Here is a 22,290-nt window from a genome sequence, read left to right as displayed (position 1 = left end):
CCTTGTTGGTCTTGTTTCTCATGGTGTCCTCTATGCTTACAGCAGCGAGAACAGTACCTGACCCACAGCCAACACTTAACAATCAATATTAAATATGGAGTGAGTTATACATGGCTGTCATGCTTATTTTTTTTTTCTTCCTGAAATACTGATGTCAGAGGAAAAGCAGGGTGTTTATCACACATATAGTCGACTGAGTCCCAGGTTTTCTGAAGCAAATTAATAGGCAAGCCAATAGACACAGCGATTCTCTGCATCAAACCTTACAACTGATCTTGATTTTTGTGCTTCACAGGGACTCCATTTCAATTCTTCATTTCTTGAAATGACTAACGTATATTAACCGTGTTATTTTGAAGTACATATTCTTTTTCAAAAGTGCTTCAAGGTTTATAAATACACCAAAATGCTCTTTGTAAGAGACTCAGCCAATAGATTTTTCCAGCACAGAGATTATCTGTGCTGGTTTGGAATGAGGTTTTAATGTTTTCTAACTGTGAGATGAGGCACAAGAAATATTATTCTCTGGCTTCAAGTAGAGCAATACACTCAAAGTGCCAAAAACAAAACGAATTCTTACAAGAAAACAAAAGAGTAAATGGAAGCTTTTATTAGTGAAACAAGTCAATTTATTTCCAACAAGGCCTTTTCCTCTATAAATGAGATAAAACTACTTTACAGTACTTTACAACAATATAACTTAGTTTTTTGATGTTTTCAGAAAAGGAGCGATTTCTCTGGGAATTAGGAAAGTAAGTATTTGGGAAGAATAACAAGAAGTTACTTTTTAATTAACAGGCTTATCTACCAGGTATGTAACTCCAGAGTTGTTCCTCTTAACAAATCTATCAAGTACTAGCCAACAAAGAACCTACCTTTAGAAACGGAGGCAGAAAAGGTTTCTACTTAAATAGGAAACAAGCAATCTAACATACCAATCACATGTCACCTTAACAAGACAATTTACATAATTAGGTATAAATTATCTTTATGTTGATTAAGGTCCTAGCAAAGACAATTGGTCTGTTATGTCAAGTTCAAACTGCACTCATCTGGCTAGAAAGGTAAACATCACAATGGAATGGGGTTTGTTTGACTAAGGGGAGATCTCTCTTTAATATTGCACTTTCATTAAAAACAAGGATTATTAAGTCAAGGCCATCTTGGTTCTAAATCTCTCCATTTTTGTTGGAAGAAGACTCACCATCTCTTTACTAAGTTCTAACTCAACTTCTATTTCCTGGGCAGCCTCAGGGTGCTTTTCACAGTAATCAACAATAAATTTGTAATGTTCCAATGATGTTGCCAAATTTTCTAGCTCTTTCTTGGGATCTGCAGTGATGATTTTACCATAGAGACGGGCAACTCGAAACTTAGCTAACATGGCAGGACGAAGAACATCTTCCCCTATGTGCTCAGGAAAGACTTTATTTGGGTCTCTCAAGGAGTCTAGGAAGAGCTGGTAGTACTTCAATGCTGACTTATTGAGATTATTTATTTTTTTTACAATGTGTGAATCGGGGTCCCTCAGCTTGTCGGCAATGGCAACCTTCAAATCCATCATGTCATAGTACGCATGTGCAATCTCAAACTGAATCTGCCTGTTGACCAACAGGTAATACTGTGGATTCAGGTCTACAATGAGGGGCTCTAGCATGGCTATTCTCCGTTTATGCATCTTGCACCGTCTCTCCATATCGGTTTCAAAGAAGGCGAGCACCTTAAACAGAGCACTGTGGTCTTGGACCACTTCGATATGGTCAGTGACATAACCATCAATCTGGAAAAACTCTTTTGCCTCAAAGACATAGTGTTGACCCAGTAAGAAGAGTTCTCTGGCTTCTTCAAAATCTAAAGGTCTCAGATAGCTCACTTTCTCTTCCACCGCGGAGATGGCGTCACACAGCTCACCGGTTCCAAACTGTACAGCTTTCTTCCTCACCCTTTCTTCCTCATCTAATTCTTTTTTCCTTAAAGCTCTAAGTTCAGATTGTTTATCAAGATCAAGCTCTCCTATGTTGTCCTGAAAGAAAAAAATACATTATGGTGAGACAGCACACTGATCTCCTGCTGTCAAACAATATTATGGCAAACTAAAGAAGAAAAGAAAGCCCTCTTTCTCAGCTGGGTTTATGGAGGTACCATAATCTTACACATCCTTTAAAACTCCTTTCTTCTAATTATATTTCAATTGTATTAAAAATATAAGAACAAGATTTTTATTTTATTTTTTTTAAGATTTTATTTGTTTATTTGACAGACAGAGATCACAAGTAGGCAGAGAGGCAGGCAGAGAGATAGAGAGAGGAGGAAGCAGGCTCCACGCTGAGCAGAGAGCCCGATGTGGGGCTCCATCCCAGGACCCTGAGATCATGACCTGAGCCTAAGGCAGAGGCTTTAACCCACTGAGCCACCCAGGCGCCCCAAGAAAAAGATTTTTAAATCAAATAAGCTGCTTATACATGACTTTCCTCTTTAGGGAGCTAAAACCCATTTATGGTTTCTCTTTTCAGGTAAGATAAAGACGTATGAAAGAACCTTAGAGACTGTGAAACATTATACACATGCAATATTAATATTTTAAAATTAGAATGCAACTGTAATCTATATCCTAAAAATACTGCACCGAGATGCCATTAAGATTAATGATATGATGTCTATGCTAGAAGTTATTTAGAGAAATACAGAGAAATGTCCTAGGTCTCAATGACACTCAAGTGAAGACACAGTTAAATCTGTCAAAGATATCTCCCGCTACCTCTCAGGACAGGAAGCAAAAAAAAAAAAAAAAAAAAAAAGGTAAAATGGTTTAAAAAATAGACTAAGCAGAGTGCCTTGCTGGCTCAACTGGTTAAGTGTCTACCTTCAGCGGGGGTCATTATCCCAGGGTACTGGGATCAAGCCCCACTTCTGACTCCTTGCTCAGTAGGAAGCCTGCTTCTCTCCCTCTCACTCTGCCTGTTGCTCTCCTGCTTGTGTGTACATGCTTTCTCTCTCATTCTCACTCAAATAAATAAAATCTTTAAAAAAAGAGAGAGAGAGAGAGAGAGAGAAAGAGATTAAGCTCAGGGTGTCAGCGTGGTTCAGTCGGTGAAGTGTCCTGCTCTTGGTTTCAGCTGAGGTCATTATCTCATATGTCCTGGGATCAAGCCCTGGGGTAGGCTCCTCACTCAGCACAGAATCTGCTTGAGATTCTCTCTCTCTCCCTCCCTTTTTGCCCCTCCTCCCACTCATACTTCCACCACTCTTTCTCTCTCAAATAAATCTTAAAAAAAAAAAAGAAAAAAAATACTAAACTCATCTTCCTCTTCCTGGCCAATAAAACTGAACATCAGATCCCTCTATGCTTCACCCCCCCCAAAGCCTTTTCTTCCTGTCACTCAACACTGTCTCTTGATCTGCACTGCAAAACAACAGCCAGTGGCCACACATGGATGACTCCTGGGCACTGGAAATGTGGCAAGTTCAAACTGAAATGTGGGCTGTATCCATGATATACCCAATTCTAAGACTTAATTCAAAAGTAATTTTAAATCTCTTTAATATCAATGACAATTTTTAAAATATAATCTGGGTATAAAAGGTATAAAGTTGATTCACCCTTCCTCCTTTTCTAATGTGGCCATTAGAAAACTGAAAATTACATACACAGCTGGTATTCTATTTCTACTGGACGGCACTGCCCTCCAGGTGACTCTGTGCGCACCCACGGCTGCAACCGTTACCCATGTGAGGATGCCTCACAGTCCTACGGCTACAGCCCACACCTCTTCACGAGCTGCAGCCCCATAGCCGAAGCCCCCCACAGACGTCTCCTGTCAGAACACCCAAAGGCTCCTTATCCGCAGGATGTCCACAGCAGAACTCCTATTCTTCTTCCGCTGCTTCCTACCGTAGTACTGAGTGAAGAAGCCTCCATCTACCTGGACAGCCAACAGCCCGCAAATCATCCTAGAGCTGTCCCTTCCTGCTCCCCTTTACCCCACACTTTCAGTCTGTCTCCAAGTCCTTTACATTTGCTTCCCGAAGAGCTCTGGAATCCATTCTTTCCTCTTCCACCTGTCCTGACACCACCCCAGACCAAGCTCCCTTCACCTCCCACCTGGACGGTCACTGTGCTCTTCTACCTAATCTCCCTCCTCTCCTGGTACTTCCCCTCAATTCGCCCCCCAAGCGACTGTTCCAAAACCCTTCAAGCCTCCACTCCTCAAAGGCCCTGCTTATGCCAGCCCCCTTCTGACTCTGTCTTAGCTCACGTGCTCTCCCACTCTGCCAGCCTCACAGGCCTTTGTCCACTCCATCTAATACTACGCTCCCTGTGCTGCTTCTGCTGGCAGGAATGCTGAACTTCCGTTTCTCCAGTCCAGCTAATTCCGACTCATTCCCAGAGCATCCTTCACATGCTACTTCCCCTTGCATGTCCTCTGGCATGGTGTCTCTCCTTTGTGGAACTGACCCAAGGTGCACTTCTACGTGAAGGAAAACCCCAAGTCTACTCTTCCTCTTTGGACAACGACCAGCACAAAGCTGGCATAAGTACATTTGTGTAGGTCTTAAACTTGAGTTGAAGAAAGTTTTTCAGGTGAACAGATAATCAAAGGAAGAAGTTAAAGTAGCAAAGTCAGACTAAGAAGAATCTGAGTCATTTCAGAGCAGATGACTATTTAAAGTAGTTTCAAGGGCGCCTGGGTGGCTCAGTGGGTTGGGCCGCTGCCTTCAGCTCAGGTCATGACTAGAGTCCCGCATCAGGCTCTCTGCTCGGCGGGGGACCTGCTTCCTCCTCTCTCTCTCTGCCTGCCTCTCTGCCTACTTGTAATCTCTCTCTGTCAAATAAATAAATAAAATCTTAAAAAAAATAAAATAAAATAAAGTAGTTTTAAGCAACCAGGTGGTAAGTTCTGGTGCCCAGTCTGGAAAACATCAAGTAAGTGATGGGTAGGAGTTAAATGGCAGTCTGTTTCGCCATTTAAGACCCCTTTACTTCAAATGCAGGCCCTTAGTCTCCCAAATCTTATTTACTTACTTGCTCCCCAACTGTTTGCTTATTTACATGCTTTCCTGGCTGCTTTCTGAGCAGAAGCAAGTTGATGGCTTTTCCTAGCTCCAGCTTCTCTAGACATAAAACTATCTAGCTCTCCTATTTCCTTTCTTTCCCAAATATGCCTCACCTTTACCCTCTATCTCTAAAATGTTCTCATCCTTGCACAATGTATGCTTCTGGGGTTTTGTGGTTTGTCTGGTTTTCTTTTGTTTAGTAGTTTCATAAGTTCTATATTATCACTAGTAAAAATTATTGTATTTTAATGCATGCAAAAAAAAAAACAAAAAGAAAGCCTAACTCCTCCAGGAAAGTTTTCTATGTATCTATGTTTAGTATACTGCATCCAAATGATTTCCTTTCTTCCTTAGTGGTTAGAAAATAGGATTCAGGGGCACCTGGGTGGCTTAGTGGGTTAAAGCCTCTGCCTGCTTCCTCCTCTCTCTCTCTGCCTGCCTCTCTGCCTACCTGTGATCTCTGATAAATGAATAAAATCTTTATTAAAAATAAAAAAAAGAAAGTAGGATTCAGTATGGATTAGCATATATATGTTCATTTAACTCTGATAACAATAACAACATTATTAGGTTAAGTACTGTTATCAACTCCACCCCTTTGTGAGAAAATTGAGACAAAGAGAGATTAAGTAAAATGCCATAAACATACAACTACCATAAACTGGCAGGGCTATTTCCAGATACAGATTTTTATAAAATAGATATAAATATATGTACTGTATAAAGTATATAAAGATTAGTTGCTTATCATCTAAAAAGACGTAAAGGAAAAAGATAAGAATAAGAATATGAAGAGATAATACAAAGCAAAATCTAAGCAATTTAGGATGGGCAAGGAAAGTTTTATGGTGTTTAAAGAAAGGAAATGGTACATCTAGGCCATGAAAAATTACACACTGAACAATTAATATATTGAGAGTCTACTGTGCCTGGTGATAATAATATGAATACGATGCAGCTCCTACCTCTCCAGGAATTTATAGTCTATCCAAAGGAAAGTCTTTAAGGAAGAAGTGGTATTTGGGATAGACCTTAAACAAGTAAGATTCTAAAAGGAAGATGGGAGAGCAAGAAATATTTGAGAGCATTCTGCACGCTGTGCATAATAAACATGCAGTGAGCCTAACGAATATAACTACGATTTTAAGCTTTTACTTCCTTCCTGCTTATTTAAGGAAAAAAAAAAGGCAACTTCTGACTACATTACCTGCATGGAAAGCTGGGCATTCTGCAGGAGAGTCAAACAATATTTGATCCAGCATCGTGCTATCTCTCCTTTTCTTTGATGGTAAAGCTCTGGTACATCTCCTTCAGCTTCAGTAGCTAAAATCACAGAACGTTATTTATTTAATGGTCACCATCACAATTTTCATTGTGTACTACATTCTTCTTAAAGCACTTTTTCCTGAATTTAAGAGTAACAGATTCTCACCGAAGCAGTGGGGGGAAAACCCACCCAAAATTCCAACCACCCAGAGGCACTCAATTATTATTTTTGTAGATTTCTTTCTAGTTTTTCTCTTGTGTGTTGTCGGTAAAAACTAAGGTCACAATGTATATTCAATTTTTAATATAGGTTTTTTTTTTTACATATTCTACCACTAACACTTCACCCGTATCATTATCAACTCTTAAACATTTTTTTTAAGTATAGCATTACATACAATTAAATAGATGTTCCCTGGGTTATATAACCATTCTTGTAATATAACCATCTTCTAATTCTGTTGTTTCCACTTCTTCTATAAGAAACAAATCTACACAAAGTCAGGTCATGATCTCGAGTTTGTGGGATCAAGCCCGACATCAGGCTCTGTGTGGAGTCTGATTCAGATTCTCTCTACCTCTCCCTCTTGCTCATTTTCTCTCTCTCCAAATAAATAAATAAAATCTAAAATAAAGAGAAACATTCTTTCTCTCTGCCTCTGCCCCTCCCCTAAGTTTGTGCACACATACATGGTCTCTCTCTCTCAAGAAAAGAAGAGAAATATGTCACACAAGGTGAAAGTTAGCTTAACTATTAATCAATTTGTCAAAAATTCCAATTTGAATTTAGTGAAATTCAAAATGAAATGGAGTTCTCATGAATTAAAAGTTAGTTCTGGGTGCAAAGCTTCCCCCAAACTAACGTTCAGAATGATGGAGACAGTTTAGTGAAGGCCCAATTATTTCATTTTGTAATGCAAGTCCCATATCCAGTTTTACCAAAATACTTAAGTTACACCTGTGGAGGGCATTCCTTTTTGCAAAAAAATTTATTTTAAGAATTTGCATGATTTGGGGCACCTGGGTAGCTCAGTCTGTTAAGCATCCAACTCTCGATCTCAGCTCAGGTCTTGATCTCCAGGTCGTGAGTTCAAGCCCCACATTGGTCTCCACAATGGGGATGGAGAGTACTTAAAAAATAAATAAAATGACAATGTAAATAAGTAAATAACTTTTATCATTTAAATTATTTTGGTTTTCACTATTTGAGAAAAAATCCTTAGTAACATGAAATAATACCTTCCATCACCATATCAGATTTAATGAAGTATTGCTATTAATCCATGTAAACCTTCCTCTGTAGGCTACCTTTTCCATCATCATGGGTGTACCACCAACACCAAGTATAACAGTCACAGTGCCCAGCTCTACAGGGAATCAAGTCACTAGCCTCCCAAACAACACAGAAGCATGGCACTGAAGCAAGTCAGTGGATTCGATGGTCTCCTTTAGATGAACATTTGTTTCAGCAGAAAAAGTGGGTTATTCCTTCTTAAGATTTATTTATTTATTTGAGAGAGAAAGTGAGGGGGGCGCGGAACGGGGACGGGAGAGAGAATCTCAAGCAGACTCTCCACTGAGCAGGGAGCCCAACATTGGGCTCAATCCCACAACCTTGAGATCATGACTTCAGGTGAAATCAAGAGTCAGACACTTGACCAACTAAACCACCTCGGTGCCCCCAAAAGGTGGTTTTTATCTCCAACAGTAAAACTAAAGAAACAACATACAGTTGATTCTCATTATCCGTGATAGTTATGTTCTTTCTATAGTCACTGCGAACACGGAATTATCCGCAAATGCTGAAACATCGCCTCTCGGAAAAATACAGGGTTAGATTACCATGAGCTTCTGGTCACATTTTCATCAACTGATCAATATGTATAACTTAATTTCATGTGTGTTTCTATTTAACGATCCCTTATTTAGTATCTACTGTTGGCTTATTAACACTGAACTCAGAACCAACAGCACTATAACCTGTGCCTGAACGAAGCATATCCAGCACTGTCATTTCTCCATAAGGCACGTCACGGCCGTGTCACCTGTTTACACTGGACAACACTTCGGCACTACACTCAGGGGCCATTTTAAACCATGAAATTGCCAACAAAAAACACAAAAATGTGAAGAATAGTGTACTAAATAAACCACAAAAAGGGCACTTATTCACTCTATGGGAGCTGAAACAAGAAGGCGAGTGTTGCATCGTTCGACTTCAGCTGGAAACGTGCACCTCAGGTGACCCAACTTCTTTGCTGTTCTGAACAAATGACCACAGAAGTACCTAGAGTACTAAGTTTGGGGTCACAAGTAAATGGTAGCAATGGGTGAATTCACAAATAATGGACTCTAATTTGGAACCTGTACTTAGATATAAAGTCCTTTTTTTTCTCTTTCAGAAATAGCTGGTGGAACTGGGTACTTGACCTCCTTAAGGTTTGGAAGCAAAAGTTATTGGGTTGATACCTTTGTAAAGTGTGTTCAGGGACCCTATGTAGATATGTTACTGAGTTGATAATAATAAAAAGCTCCAACTGTTTTTTAAAATTGAGGTACAACTGACATTACAGTTGACTCTGAACAACACGGGTTTAAACTGTACAGGTTCACTTACACATGAATTTTTTAGAGTACAGCACTGTAAATGTATTTTCTCTTCCTCATGATTTTCCCAACGTTGTCTTTTATCTGGTTTATTTCATTGTAAGGATAGAGTATTAATACATATAACATACAAAATATGCGTTGTTTGTTATGGTAAGGCATCTGATCCACAGTAAGCTCTTGGTAATTAGGTTTTAGGGAGTCAAAATTTATACATGGACTTTTAACTACACAGGGGATAGTGACCCCTAACCCCACCACATTACTAAGGATCAACTATACACTAGTCTCATATGCACAACATAATGAGTTGATATTTGTATATATTACAAAATGATCATCACAGGAAGTCTAGTTAATATTTATGACCATATGCAGTTCAATTTTTCTTGCAATGAGCTTTAAAGATATACCCTCTTAGCAACTTTCAAATATGCAATACAGTATTTACTACAATCACCATGCTGTACATTACATCCCACAACTTAATTATAACTGCAAGTTTATACCTCCCCTAAAAAAGATTTCTCTTTTTCTCCTTTTTTTCCTGCATAATAATCCATTGACATATATACCATATTTTCTTTATCTACTCACCCAGCAATGGACACTTAAGTTGTTTTCATATCTTGGTGACTGTAAATAATACTGCAATGAACATGGGGATGCATTTATCTTTTGGTTCAGTGTTTTCTTTTTCTCTGGGCAAATACCCAGAAGTGGAATTACTGAACTATATATTATTTCTATTTTTAATTTTTGAGGAACCTCCATACTGTTTTCCACAGTGGCTGTGAGATAATTTACATTCTCACCAACATGCATGAGGGTGCCCTTTTCTTCACATCCTCACCAACACTTGTTATTTCTTGTCTTTTCCATAAAAGCCATGAGAATGAGAGGATACCTCACTGTGGTCAAATATACATGTTAACTGTGATTTTTAAAACCAAATAAAACACAGTAATTAAAAACTAATCATTTGGACACACCACTTATGCAGTATTCCAACCAAAAATATATCATCTGATTCTTAGCTTAAGGAAACATTAAACACCAACTGATGGAAATCTAATTTAATAACTGGCTTAGATTTTTCAAAAATGTCTATGTGGTGAAAGAGAAAGAATGGCTGGGGAACTGTTCCAGATTAAAGGACAGTAAAGAGATGTGACAAGTAAATGCAGTAGGAAATCATGAACTGGATACTCTAGTACTAGAAAAGACATTATGGGAATAATTAATGAAACAGAAATATGCATTATAGATAAAGAATTGTATCAATGCTATATTTCCTGTTCTATGATTATGTAAGAAAATATTCTTGGGAAATATGCACTGAAAGTACTAAAGGGGTAAAGGAATCAAGCGTTCACAATCTTCTCTCAAATGCTCCTGAAGAACAATTAAATGTGATTGCAAATGAGGCAATTATTAAAAGTTGGTGAATTGAAAAGGGCTATGGTAGTTCCTTGTTCTGTTTGTGAATTTTCCAAAATTTAAAAGGATTTGAAAATGTTTTCTAAAAGCTGTGTAATAAAACATGCACATACGAACTTACTGTCTTCTGTTGTTGAGATCTTTCCAGTTTGACCAAAAATGACATTAGCAGCAGATAAACAGTGCCTGGCCTCCATAAAACATAGCTGTGGAGGAAATAAACAAGAGTAAGTGCAATTATCACTAGCCTTATTTGTAGTCAACACTTTTACATAAAGACTTCTAGTATGAGAAAAGCTATAAAATTGGGTAAAAACCACTAAGAAGACCCTGTATGGTTGCTGAACATTAAGAAGGTATACGACACGTATACTCTAGTTAAAAAGCTACCTCACAGGGGCGCCTGGGTGGCTCAGTGGGTTAAGCCGCTGCCTTCGGCTCAGGTCATGATCTCAGGGTCCTGGGATCGAGTCCCGCATCGGGCTCTCTGCTCAGCAGGGAGCCTGCTTCCTCCCCTCTCTCTCTCTGCCTGCCTCTCTGCCTACTCGTGATCTGTCTGTCAAATAAATAAATAAAATCTTTAAAAAAAAAAAAAAAAAGCTACCTCACAGATTAAAATAACAATCCCCCAAACTCTTCATAATAATCCAAACTGGTTGAGAGACAACTGCTGACTGAACTGAGAGTTAGCTCTCTTCGGGTTATCACTCAGGATGCTTCAAGAACGGTGATCATCCTAGACTGAGAGCGCTTCCCATAGGCCTTTAGGTTCAGTTCACATAGCCAAAATGCCATCTGGGATAAATGTGTCCCCTGTCCGAGGACTTGAAGATTTAATTTTCAGAGATCTATTATCCTACTTCAAAGGCAAAAAGGGTAAATATAGATAGGAAGAGATTCCTGTCTTCTGGAATTTGGGGAATTTACGTATCATGAATGAGGATTCCCATCAACTTTTGAAGCTAACAGATTTTCACAGATTAACTTTATGGAACTGCTTTACCGACACACTCGAAGACTTCCTAATTCAAATTTGGGGATGGCAAAGTTCTCACAAACACTTCGCGTTTATCACATAAGTCATAGGACCAACCCAGCAGAGATACAAAGTTAAAGTCCAACTTTTAGTTGGAAGCCACCCTCATTAGTTAAATGTCTAGTTCATATTAATAATACCTCATTTTGTTGAGAAGATTTTTCATGGTTGGCTATGACTTCAAAATCTCAGCACTAAATGTATCTCTCCATGACAGCAAATTCAGAAGCCACCTCAAGACTAGCTGGGTACTGTGTACAGTATTAGCCCAGCAACATCTACAGATCAGAATGTTGGTATTAAACCTCAGAAGCCCAAAGAAAGTTACAGTTTACATAAAGAAGCTTTACCTGTCCCCCTGCAATCCCTAACCCATCATTATCTTTCAGTTTTATTAGGCTTTGTTGCCCGCAAGCAGCCACCGCTACAGCAGTGAGTGCCCTGTGCCCTTTAGGTGGCTGGTAAATGTGGGACTTTAGCATCTGCCAGGTAGGGACACATCGAGTAGCAAAACCTCATCATTGGAACCAGATGGAAGATGAGAATGATATAAAAATGACAACTGCATTGCTTAAAAAAAAAAATGGTTCAAATCTCTGTTTGCAATGCAACTCAGCTAGTTGTAACAAAAACTTAGAAAACATTTCAGTTAAAAAAAAAAAGGCACAAGGTGGAGGAGATACTCATGAAAATTACTGCATGCTCCACATAAGCAATGCTTAACAACTTTAAATTTTTTATTATACTTTAAATTAATATCTGAATATCTTAGTACTATTAATATCGATGGAGTTTTAAATGTTAGTTAAAATCACAGTGAATACGTGGCTTTAAAGTTGCTAAACAAAACAAATAAGGGGCCTCTGGAAGCTATAAAAAAAAGGTGCCACAAGCAGAGGCACCAAGTAACACTTCTGATGACGACCACAATGGAATGGATTCATGAGTCAGGTTTAACTGAATGCTCCAAGAGACGCGACAGCGTTACTTACAAGCTTGATCTTAGACCAAAGTCCTAGAAGCGATGCTGCAGTCACCACAGCCCTTTCTCGCCTGCTAATAGCTTTTCTGAATGAAATTCTGTGGGACAATACTTTAAACATAGGGCGCATTTACAGAACCAGTACTAACAAAAAGCTTAGAAAGGATAAAGGCCCAGGAAGGATACAGCAGCAGGTAACCAAAGAGATTTAAAGAAGGAACTCTGATCAGCAAAGAATTACTAAAATTTCAGAGCAAATCAGAAATACAAATAGAAGTAATTTCTATTGCTGAGTATCTTATTGAGGATTAATAGAAAATCTGGCCAGGAAAGGTGGCTGAAAGGGTTTAAGCATTAAAACTCTTAGGAACTAAAGGAATAAATGGGTTAATTAAAAATATACCAACATGATTCTGAATAATTATTATCAACAACTGAGAAGCTCAAGGTTATTCTGGGTAATCCTCCAGAAGAAGTGTATCATAGAGAGTCAAACTCAGGAACTGAGCAGAGACATTTCTAACAGAGAAAAATTACTATGGAGGAGTTAATTCTAAAGAATAACTGAAATGCATCACATGCTTTTATCAAAGCCCACATTTAACAGTCAACTTCCTCAGACAAATCCTCATAGTTACAGATTACCACTGTATAAAGATAAAGCTGTGTCTACAAGATAAACTCCGCAATTTAAGGTAACATCTCCCTAGAATGAATGATTGTGTTCTGTATTAAAAACGAATTGGTTAGGTAACTAACATGTAATTTTAGGGGCGAGCAGCATGTAAGACAAGGACGAAATTCAGCATCTTACCATTCTAAAGGATTAATGCAATAAAAAGCTACGTAAGTCTAGTATACTGGCAAAATGGGCTGCATTTTTCTGTCCAGTTTACATCATAAAATACAAGCTACCTGTTTTTAAAAGATGACATTTTCAAGGTACTCCTGGTTCTATATTTATACACATGTACAGTAACTTTTTGTTACTATTTGAGAAGCTTACCTTATTGATGTAAAACTGCGACAAGGTAGCAGCATTAATAGCCCACTCTATAGGATGGTAGGCATTGTGTTCAAGCTGGCGTTTTAGGGTACTGTGACAATAATGAGCAGCTTTCTCAAACATTTCCATATGCTGGTAGACTTGAGCCAGGTAATAGAGGTTATGAGTATAAACCTTCTCAAATCTGTGAAGAAGTGAATATCTGTATAAGTTTACAATTGATATGGAACCTTCATATAGCTTGGTCCTCTCACCAGCCCTTGGAGTTGGGTATGGCTACAGTAGCTATCTGAGAGATGAGGAAAACAGAGCCTCAGATTTGAACAGGGTAATATTTCTAGTAAGTGGCAAACAGACATTTTTAAATCTATGTCAGAATCCACATTCTACAACTTTAGGAGCATCTCAAAAGAGAAAATATCGTGCCTTTTCGAACAGTCATCTTATCTACACTACATGGAATTTACCTGTGAGAGCAGATTTCTGTACCTACTCACCTTTTTGATCTCTCCTGTTCAGCAAGCTTCTCTTCTTCAGGAAGAAAATGCTCAGTAGGATCAAGAGGAGGACTCCCAATCTACAATTAAAGAAAAACGGACCTCTAATTTAACAGATTTAACAGAACTCTAAAATTTTAAACTGTAAACACCAAGCGCCCTCCTCTGGAGAAACTGGACAAAGCAAAATTTTAAAGCTCACTATACCTCATTTTTTACTAGCTCATTTTCATGTTATCCAAGAAGTAATTTTCTCTTCTTTTTTAAAAATTTTTATTTATTTATTTGTCAGAGAGAGCGAGTACAAGTAGGAGAAGCTGCAGGCAGAGGAAGAAGCAGATTCCCCACTGAGAAAGGAACCTGACGTGGGGCTCAGTCCCAGGGTCCTTGGATCATGACCTAAGCCAAAGGCAGACACTTAACCAACCGAGCCACCCACTCATCCCAAGAAGTAATTTTCTTAACCATAAGTTTTTAAAGAGTCAAACAATGAAAGGAGATTGCCTAGAAACTGACAATTTTAACTGCTGTGCAAAGTGAACCTCAAATACACTAAAAAAAAAAAAAAAAAAGATCTACCAGTTTGCCTTTAAGTCTTAATTTTATCCAGTAAAAAAAAAATTTCAAAACCTACATAAGTGGGGCACCTGGCTGGTTCAGTTGGTAGAGCACTCAACTCTTGATCTGGGGGTTGTGAGTTTGAGCCCCATGTTGAGTGTAGATATTACTTAAAAATAAAATCTTACAGGGAGCCCTGCCTCCCCACCCCCTGCCTGCTTCTCTGCCTACTTGTGATTTCTGTCTGTCAAATAAATAAAAGAAATCCTTAAAAATAAATAAATAATAAAATCTTAGGCTCAGTGGGTTAAGCTTCTGCCTTCAGCTCAGGTCATGATCTCAGGGTCCTGGGATCAAGCCCCGCATCGGGCTCTCTGCTACGTGGGAAGCCTGCTTCCCCCTCCCCCTCTGTCTGCCTCTCTGCCTATTTGTGAATTCTCTATCAATAAATAAATAAAACCTTTTAAAAAAATACATAAAATAAAAAATAAAATCTTTTTTCCCCCCAAAGATTGCATTTATTTATTTGTCAGAGAGAGAGAAAAAGAGTGCACAAGTAGGGGGGAGCATAAGAGGAGAGAGAGAGAAGCAGCAGCAGGGCAGAGAGAAGGAGAAACAGGCTCCCTGATGAGCAGGGAGCTCGATGTGGGACTTGATCCCAGGACCCTGGGATCATGACCTGAGCCAAAGGAAGACATTTAACTGAGCCACCCAGGCATCCCTTAAAAATAAAATCTTAAAAAATAAAAAAACCTACATAATTATGACAAATAAAAAGGTATGTTCATCCTTAGAGTGATATTGTTCTAAACTGACCACTAATGAAAATCAAATCAAAGTTTTAAATATTAAATATTTAAATTTAAAATATTCAAAACATTTAAAATATTTAAATATTTGCTCCAATACTTTTTTTTTTTAAAGATTTTATTTATTTATTTGATCGAGAGAGAGAGTGCAAATACAGGCAGACAGAGTGGTAGACAGAGGCAGAGGGAGAAGCAGGCTCCCTGCCGAGCAAGCTTAACCAATTGAGCCACCCAGGCGTCCCTGCTCCAATACTTTTTTTTTCTCAAGGTAACGAGAAAAGCATATAGATTACCCCCTTTTAATACAGAGGCAATAAAATCAGTGATTCTATTGCGCATTACTTTGGCCAAGTCACCCAATTTCTTGCACTTCTGTTTTCTCATTGATAAAATTACTTTGTAAGATTGTTAATGAGGAATCAGTGAGTTAAAATTACTTCGTAAGATTTTAATGAGGAATCAGTTACATGTAAATCACTTATAATACCATCTTCAGCCCTCCAAAACAGCACCACTGCCCATCTACTTCTACAAGGACAGACACATCTGCAAGACCAGCCTTGCTTTAAAGTGAATTCGCTAAACTTCAAATAGCAAAAATCCCTCTTCCGTTTTTAAAAATGTGATCTTACATTCTGGATGTAAATGCTAAAAGCATCACAACTTGGATTCCTAGAATTTACAGAAAGTAAAAATGACTAAGACAGGAAGCAAGGCACAAGGAAAACACAACAGATAAGTAATTCTTCCAAGATCTCAATAATTTTGAGGGCTGTTTATATGCTTACTCTTTATTTTTTTATGATTTTATTTATTTATTTGACAAAGAGAGAGATCACAAGTAGGCAGAGAGGCAGGCAGAGAGAGAGAGAGGGGGAAGCAGGCTCCCTGCTGAGCAGAGAGCCCGATGCAGGGCTCGATCCCAGGACCCTGAGATCATGACCTGAGCTGAAGGCAGAGGATATATATATATATATATATATATATATATATATACACACACACACACACACACACACACATATATATGCTTACTCTTTTTTGATGAAGGGAATTAATCAATGTATTATTTTCTATACATACTTCATCGTTACAGCTACTACATAAACCAAACCGCTCTCTTCTCCGAACTAAAACACAGGTATAACTCAGTACAAAAAGTTTGATATGGGGACACCTGGGTGGCTCAGTTGGTTAAGCCGCTGCCTTCGGCTCAGGTCATGATCCCAGCATCCTGGGATCGAGTCCCACATCAGGTTCCTTGCTCGGCAGGGATCCTGCTTCTCCCTCTGCCTCTGCCTACCACTCTGTCTGTCTGTGCTCACTCTCGCTCCTCTCTCTCTGACAAATAAATAAATAAAATCTTTAAAAAAAAAAAAGTTTGATATGTTTTATGTTTCCATATTAATACTAATTTTTAATGAATATCATAGGTGTTTGGTATGTACACATTTCTGAGGGAGGAGGGGCAGAGAGAGAGAGAGAGAGAGAGACAGAATCTTAAGCAGACTCCATGTCAAGTACAGAGCCCAACATGGGCTCAATTTCACAAACCTGAGATCATGACCTGCGCTGAAATCAAGAGTCAGAGGCTTAACCAACCGAGCCACCCAGGCAGTCTGTATCTTAACATTTTAAATGAAGAATTCCATGTATAAGAATGTGAGCCTAAAATCATGAAAGGAGGGTGGTCCATATGGATAGCTGTTTCTGTGATTTGTCCCACATAAGTGACCACCTAGACCTGCATATACACAGGCAGGTTAATGTTTTTGAGACTCATGCTGTGTGGATAACCTTGAGAGCCTGGTTGATTGAAATATATTATCTGACCTCCAGATCAGAATTGGTCCTTCTGTTCTGTTTTGTTCTATAAATCTTGTCTTACATCCCCTCCTGCTCCAGGCTGGGCTGGCTCCCTGGAATAGAACCTGGGAGGGGAGGCAGACATACAGAGCCCCAGCTCCTTAAAAATATAAAAACATGATAACACAGAAATGCAGCTCACTCCAAGCTGCATGTAAGCAAACAATGTTTAACTTTAAACCCCATCATTTACTCTATAAATATGGCCCTTATGGGGACAGTCAGTTCGAAGTCTCACCTAAGGGGAGGACACTCCACCCAGGCCTCTCCATCGGGACCCCACCTGGCTGTTTCCCCCAGGCTTCCCCAGCTAAGGAGGTTGGATGTCCTAAGCACCCAGTGTGATGTAATCTTCCTTTATTCTCACTTATTGCCTATTACCCTCATCTATGTTGAGATTTCCTTTCCTCTTCTGTTTCTATTAGGTTTTTATAGTAATTAATAAAGCTCTCTTTACTTTTCAAAACCTAAACATGCCTGTTGTGAATCTTTTGTTCAGATTTGTGGTGCTCTGCTCCTCTTAGTTCATTAGGAGGAAAGTTAAAACACCAAGAAGAAGCACCATGACTTTTAAAATGTACAATCCAGGGACGCCTGGGTGGCTCAGATGGCTGAGGGTTTGCCTTAGCTCAGGTCGTGATCCCAGGCTCCTGGGATGGAGTCCCACATCAGGCTCCTTGCTCAGCAGGGCCTGCTTCTTCCTCTGCCTGCTGCTCCCCCTGCCTCTGTACTTTCTAACAAATAAATAAAACCTTTTTTTTTTTTAATGTATATTCTAAAATTCCTTGACAGGGAGTGGGGGTGGCAGAGAGGGAGGGTGCCTGAGTGGCTCAGTCAGTTAAGTGTCTGCCTTTGACTCAGGTCATGATCTCAGGGTTCTGGGATGGAGCCCTGTGTTGGACTCCCTGCTCAGGGGGAGTGTGCTTCATCCTCTCCCTCTGCCCCTCCCACACCACCCCACCCCCTCTCCTGTTCTCTATCTCAAATAAATAATTTTTATTAAAAAATTCCTTAATGGGCGCCTGGGTGGCTCAGTGGGTTAAGCCTCTGCCTTCGGCTCAGGTCATGATCTCAGGGTCCTGGGATCGAGTACTGCATCGGGCTCTCTGCTCAGCAAGGAGCCTGCTTCTCCCTCTCTCTCTCTCTCTGACTCTCTGCCTGCCTTTCTGCCTACTTGTGATCTCTCTGTGTCAAAAAAATAAATAAAATATTAAAAAAAAAATTCCTTGGGGGTATAATTAACATGCTGATTTGCTCCAATCTTTATCCTCTAGGGGTAGCTTGTTATTTTTAGGGAACATATTTTATTCCTTCCTATTTGATTCCCTAGCATTCTGCACAGTATCTGTCACATAATAAAAACAATACATGTCTAGTGAATTAAACTGATGAAGCAAACAGAAATGTTCCATCTGTGCATTCTGCTCACAGCACATTCCTTTTACTTGCTATCGTTTTGGTATAGATATAGAAGTCCTCTCTATACTACACAGTTTGGTTTTTTTTTTTTTTTTTTTTTTAAGATTTTATTTAGTTATTTGTCAGAGAGAGAGAGAGAGAGCACAAGCATGGGAGAGTGGCAGGCAGAGGGAGAAGCAGACTCCCAATGAGCAAGTAGCATGATGTGGGGCTTGATACCAGGACTCTGGATCATGGCCTGGGCTGAAGGCAGATGCTTAACTGACTGAGTCATCCACGCATCCCCTTCTTTTCTTTTTTCTTTTTTTTTTAACATTTAAAAAATTTATGTATTTGAGACAGAGAGATACAAAGAGAAAGGGAGCACGAGCAGGGGGAGAGACAAATGGAGAGGGAGAAGAAGACTCCCCGCTGAGCAAGGAGCCAAATGCGGGGCTTGATCCCAGGACCCAGAGATCTGACCTGAGCCGAGGGCAGACACTTCACGAGAGCCACCCAGGTGCCCCTACCCTACACAGTTCTTCTTCTTCTTTTTTTTTTTTTTTTTTAATTTTTTATTTGACAGAGATAACAAGTAGGCAGAGAGGCAGGCAGAGAGGGGGGGGGAAGCAGGCTCCCCGCTGAGCAGAGAGCCTGATGTGGGGCTCGATCCCAGGACCCTGAGATCATGACCTGAGCTGAAGGCAGAGGCTTTAACCCACTGAGCCACTCAGGCACCCCACACTACACAGTTCTTAAAGGAGCACCTCAAACTTGTATTTTAGACTAAGTCCAACTACTGAGACAATGGAGTACAGTGATTAAAAGTATGGATTCTGGAATCAGATCATGTGGGTCAGAACCCCAAGCTTCACCAATTACTAGTGTGTGGCCTTGGGTGAGTCACAATCTAGTGTGCTTTTTTTTCCTCATCTATATAATAGGAATAATAAAAGTATCTACCTTATGAGTTGTCATGAGGATTAAGTGAGTTAAAATTGGTAAATCATTTATAACAGTGCCTGAAAGTACTGTAAGTGTTATAAATGTTTGTTAAACAAGTAAAATATGAACAGTGGGAAAATAACAAATAAAAAGCTTCTAAACAACAAAGGAACCCAACAACAAAATGAAAAGGCAACCTACCAGATAGGAGAAAGTTTCTGCAAATCCTGTATTGAGAAGGGGTTAATATTCAAAATATATAAAGAATTCATGAAACTCAGTACCAAAAAAACCCAAACAACCCAATTCAAAAACGGGCAGAGGACCTAAACAGACAGTATTCAAAGGAAGACATTCAGATGGCCAACAAATACAAGAGAAGATGCTCAGCATCACCAATCATCAGGGAGATGCAAATGGAAACTATAATGAGAAACGACCTCACACCTGTCAGAATGGCTATTACCAAAAAAGACAAGAAATAACAAGTGTTGGCAAAGTTAGAGAAAAGGGAACCCCTGTGCACTGCTGGTAGAAATGTAAATTAGGCAGCCTCTATGGAAAACAGTATGGAGATTTCTCAAAAAATTAAAAATAAAACTACCATAAGACTAGCAATTCCACTTCTGGGTATTAAGCCAAAGGAAAAAAACCACTAACTCGAAAAGATAAAAGCACCCCCATGTTCACTGGAGAACTATTTACAACAGCCAAGACATGGAAACAACCTAGGTGTCCATCAGGGGATAAACGGATAAAAAAAAAATACGCACACACACAGGAAATTACTTAGCCATTAAAAAAAAAAAGGAAATCCTGCCACTTGTAATATGGATGGACTTTGAGGACATTATGGTAAATGAGGTAAGTCAGAGAAAGACAAATACCATATGGGATCACTTATATGTGGAATTGTAAAAAGAAAAAAAAAAAGGCAAAAACGCACAAGAAAAAAGAATGCCTAGAAGTAGAGAGCAAACTAGTTGTTTCCAGAGGTGGAGATAGTGGAAAAAAGGCTGAAGGTGGTCAAGAGACAAAAACTTCACATTACAAAACAAATAAATCCTGGGGATGTACTATACAGCATGGTGCCTTCAGTTACTACTATTGTACTGTAAATCTGAATTTTGCTAAAAGAATAGATCTTAAAAGATCTCACCACAAGAAAAAAACTGTAAATGTATGTGGTGACAGACATTAACTAGACTCGTGATGACCACTTCACAATATATACATATATTGAAACATTACATGGTACATCCTATACTAACATAATGTAATATTTCAATATCTCAGTTTAAAATAAAAATTTAATATAAATGAGCAAACAAATCAGCCAGAAAACACAAACTTAAATAAATATACGTAAAAAGGCATGAAGTAAATGCTTTCAAAAGAAAAGATAAAAATAGAATATAAACACTTAAAAATAATCAAAGAAATTCAAGTTAAAACGAGACCATTTTGCCTTCAATAACTACAGATTTTTTTAAAAGCTATGAAAGATAAGTTCTGAAGGAGATGAGAACTCTCATATACTAGTGAAATAAGAGTACATTGCTAGTGGGGCGCCTGGGTGGCTCAGTGGGTTAAAGCCTCTGCCTTGGGCTCAGGTCATGATCTCAGGGTCCTGAGATTGAGCCCGAGCCCCCATGTCAGGCCCTCTGCTCAGCGGGGAGCCTGCTTCCCTTCCTCTCTCTCTGCCTACTTGTGATCTCTGTCAGATAAATAAAATCTGGGTGGCTCAGTGGGTTAAGCCTCTGCCTTCGGCTCAGGTCATGATCTCAGGGTGCTGGGATCGAGTCCCGCATCGGGCTCTCTGCTCAGCAGGGAGCCTGCTTCCCTTCCTCTCTCTCTGCCTGCCTCTCTGCCTACTTGTGATCTCTCTCTGTCAAATAAATAAATAAAATCTTTAAAAAAAAATAAAATAAATAAAATAAAATAAAATCTTAAAAAAAAAAAAGAGAGTACATTGCTAGTGTTTTTATGAAAAGCAATTTTATAACATGTCAAATGCTTTAAAATGGCCATTCTCCAAATAGTGAATGGTACAACTTATACGTAGCATCTTAAATTTAAAAAACAAAAAAACTTAACTCCTAAAAATAGAGTAGAACAGTGGGTGCCAGGGACTGAGAGAGGGAGAAATGAGAAGCTGGGCAACAGGCACAACTTCCAGTTAAAAGATAAGTTCTGAAGATCTCATAAGCAGCACAGTGACTATAGTTAACAATACTGTACTATATACTTGAAAGTTGCTTAGAAAGTAAATTGTACATGATCTCATCACCCCCCTCCAAAAAAGGTAATTATGTAAGGTGATGGAGATATTAACTACTCCTACTGTGGTAATCATCTGCAATATATCCACCCATCAAATTATCACATTGCACACCCTAAATTTATACAATGTTATATGTTAATTATATCAATAAAGCTGGGGGGTGCCTGACTGGCTCAGTAGGTAGAGCAAGCAACTCTTGATCTTGGAGTTGTGAGTCCGAGCCCCATCCTAAGTGTAGAGACTACTTAAAAAATAAAATCTTAAAAAATAAGGGGGCACCTGGGTGGCTCAGTGGGTTAAAGCCTCTGCCTTGGGATCAGTTCATGATCCCAGGGTCCTGGGATCGAGGCCCACATCAGGCTCTCTGCTTGGCAGGGAGCCTGCTTCCCTTCCTCTCTGTCTGCCTCCCTTTCTGCCTACTTATGATCTCTTCTGTCAAATAAATAAAATAAAAATCTTTTAAAAACATAAAAAGCTGAGAAAATTTAAATAAGTAAGTTAAATATACCTCTGTATGATTTTTTTTACTTTTTTTTTTAAA

The 22,290-nt window shown here is 39.1% G+C and overlaps 1 protein-coding gene across 1 annotated transcript in view; it reads right to left on the bottom strand.

Moving 5' to 3' along the window:
- Positions 1-589: 589 nt before the first annotated feature.
- Positions 590-22,290, bottom strand: part of KIFBP (kinesin family binding protein) — a 37,906-nt gene continuing 16,205 nt past the window's right edge. The window contains exons 3-7 of the mRNA XM_045083441.1: positions 13,890-13,969; positions 13,393-13,576; positions 10,490-10,574; positions 6,263-6,378; positions 590-2,023 (exon numbers count right to left, since the gene is read on the bottom strand). Coding sequence (XP_044939376.1) covers positions 1,148-2,023; positions 6,263-6,378; positions 10,490-10,574; positions 13,393-13,576; positions 13,890-13,969 — 1,341 coding nt within the window. The 3' untranslated portion in view covers positions 590-1,147. The remainder of the gene's footprint in view (positions 2,024-6,262; positions 6,379-10,489; positions 10,575-13,392; positions 13,577-13,889; positions 13,970-22,290) is intronic.

Source organism: Mustela putorius, unplaced genomic scaffold (assembly GCF_011764305.1).
Source record: "Mustela putorius furo isolate JIRA1106 unplaced genomic scaffold, ASM1176430v1.1 tig00000698_pilon_pilon_pilon, whole genome shotgun sequence".
NCBI lineage: Eukaryota > Metazoa > Chordata > Mammalia > Carnivora > Mustelidae > Mustela > Mustela putorius.
The sequence above is the reverse complement of the archived record's forward strand: the minus strand, read 5'-3'. Positions and strand labels throughout refer to the sequence as shown.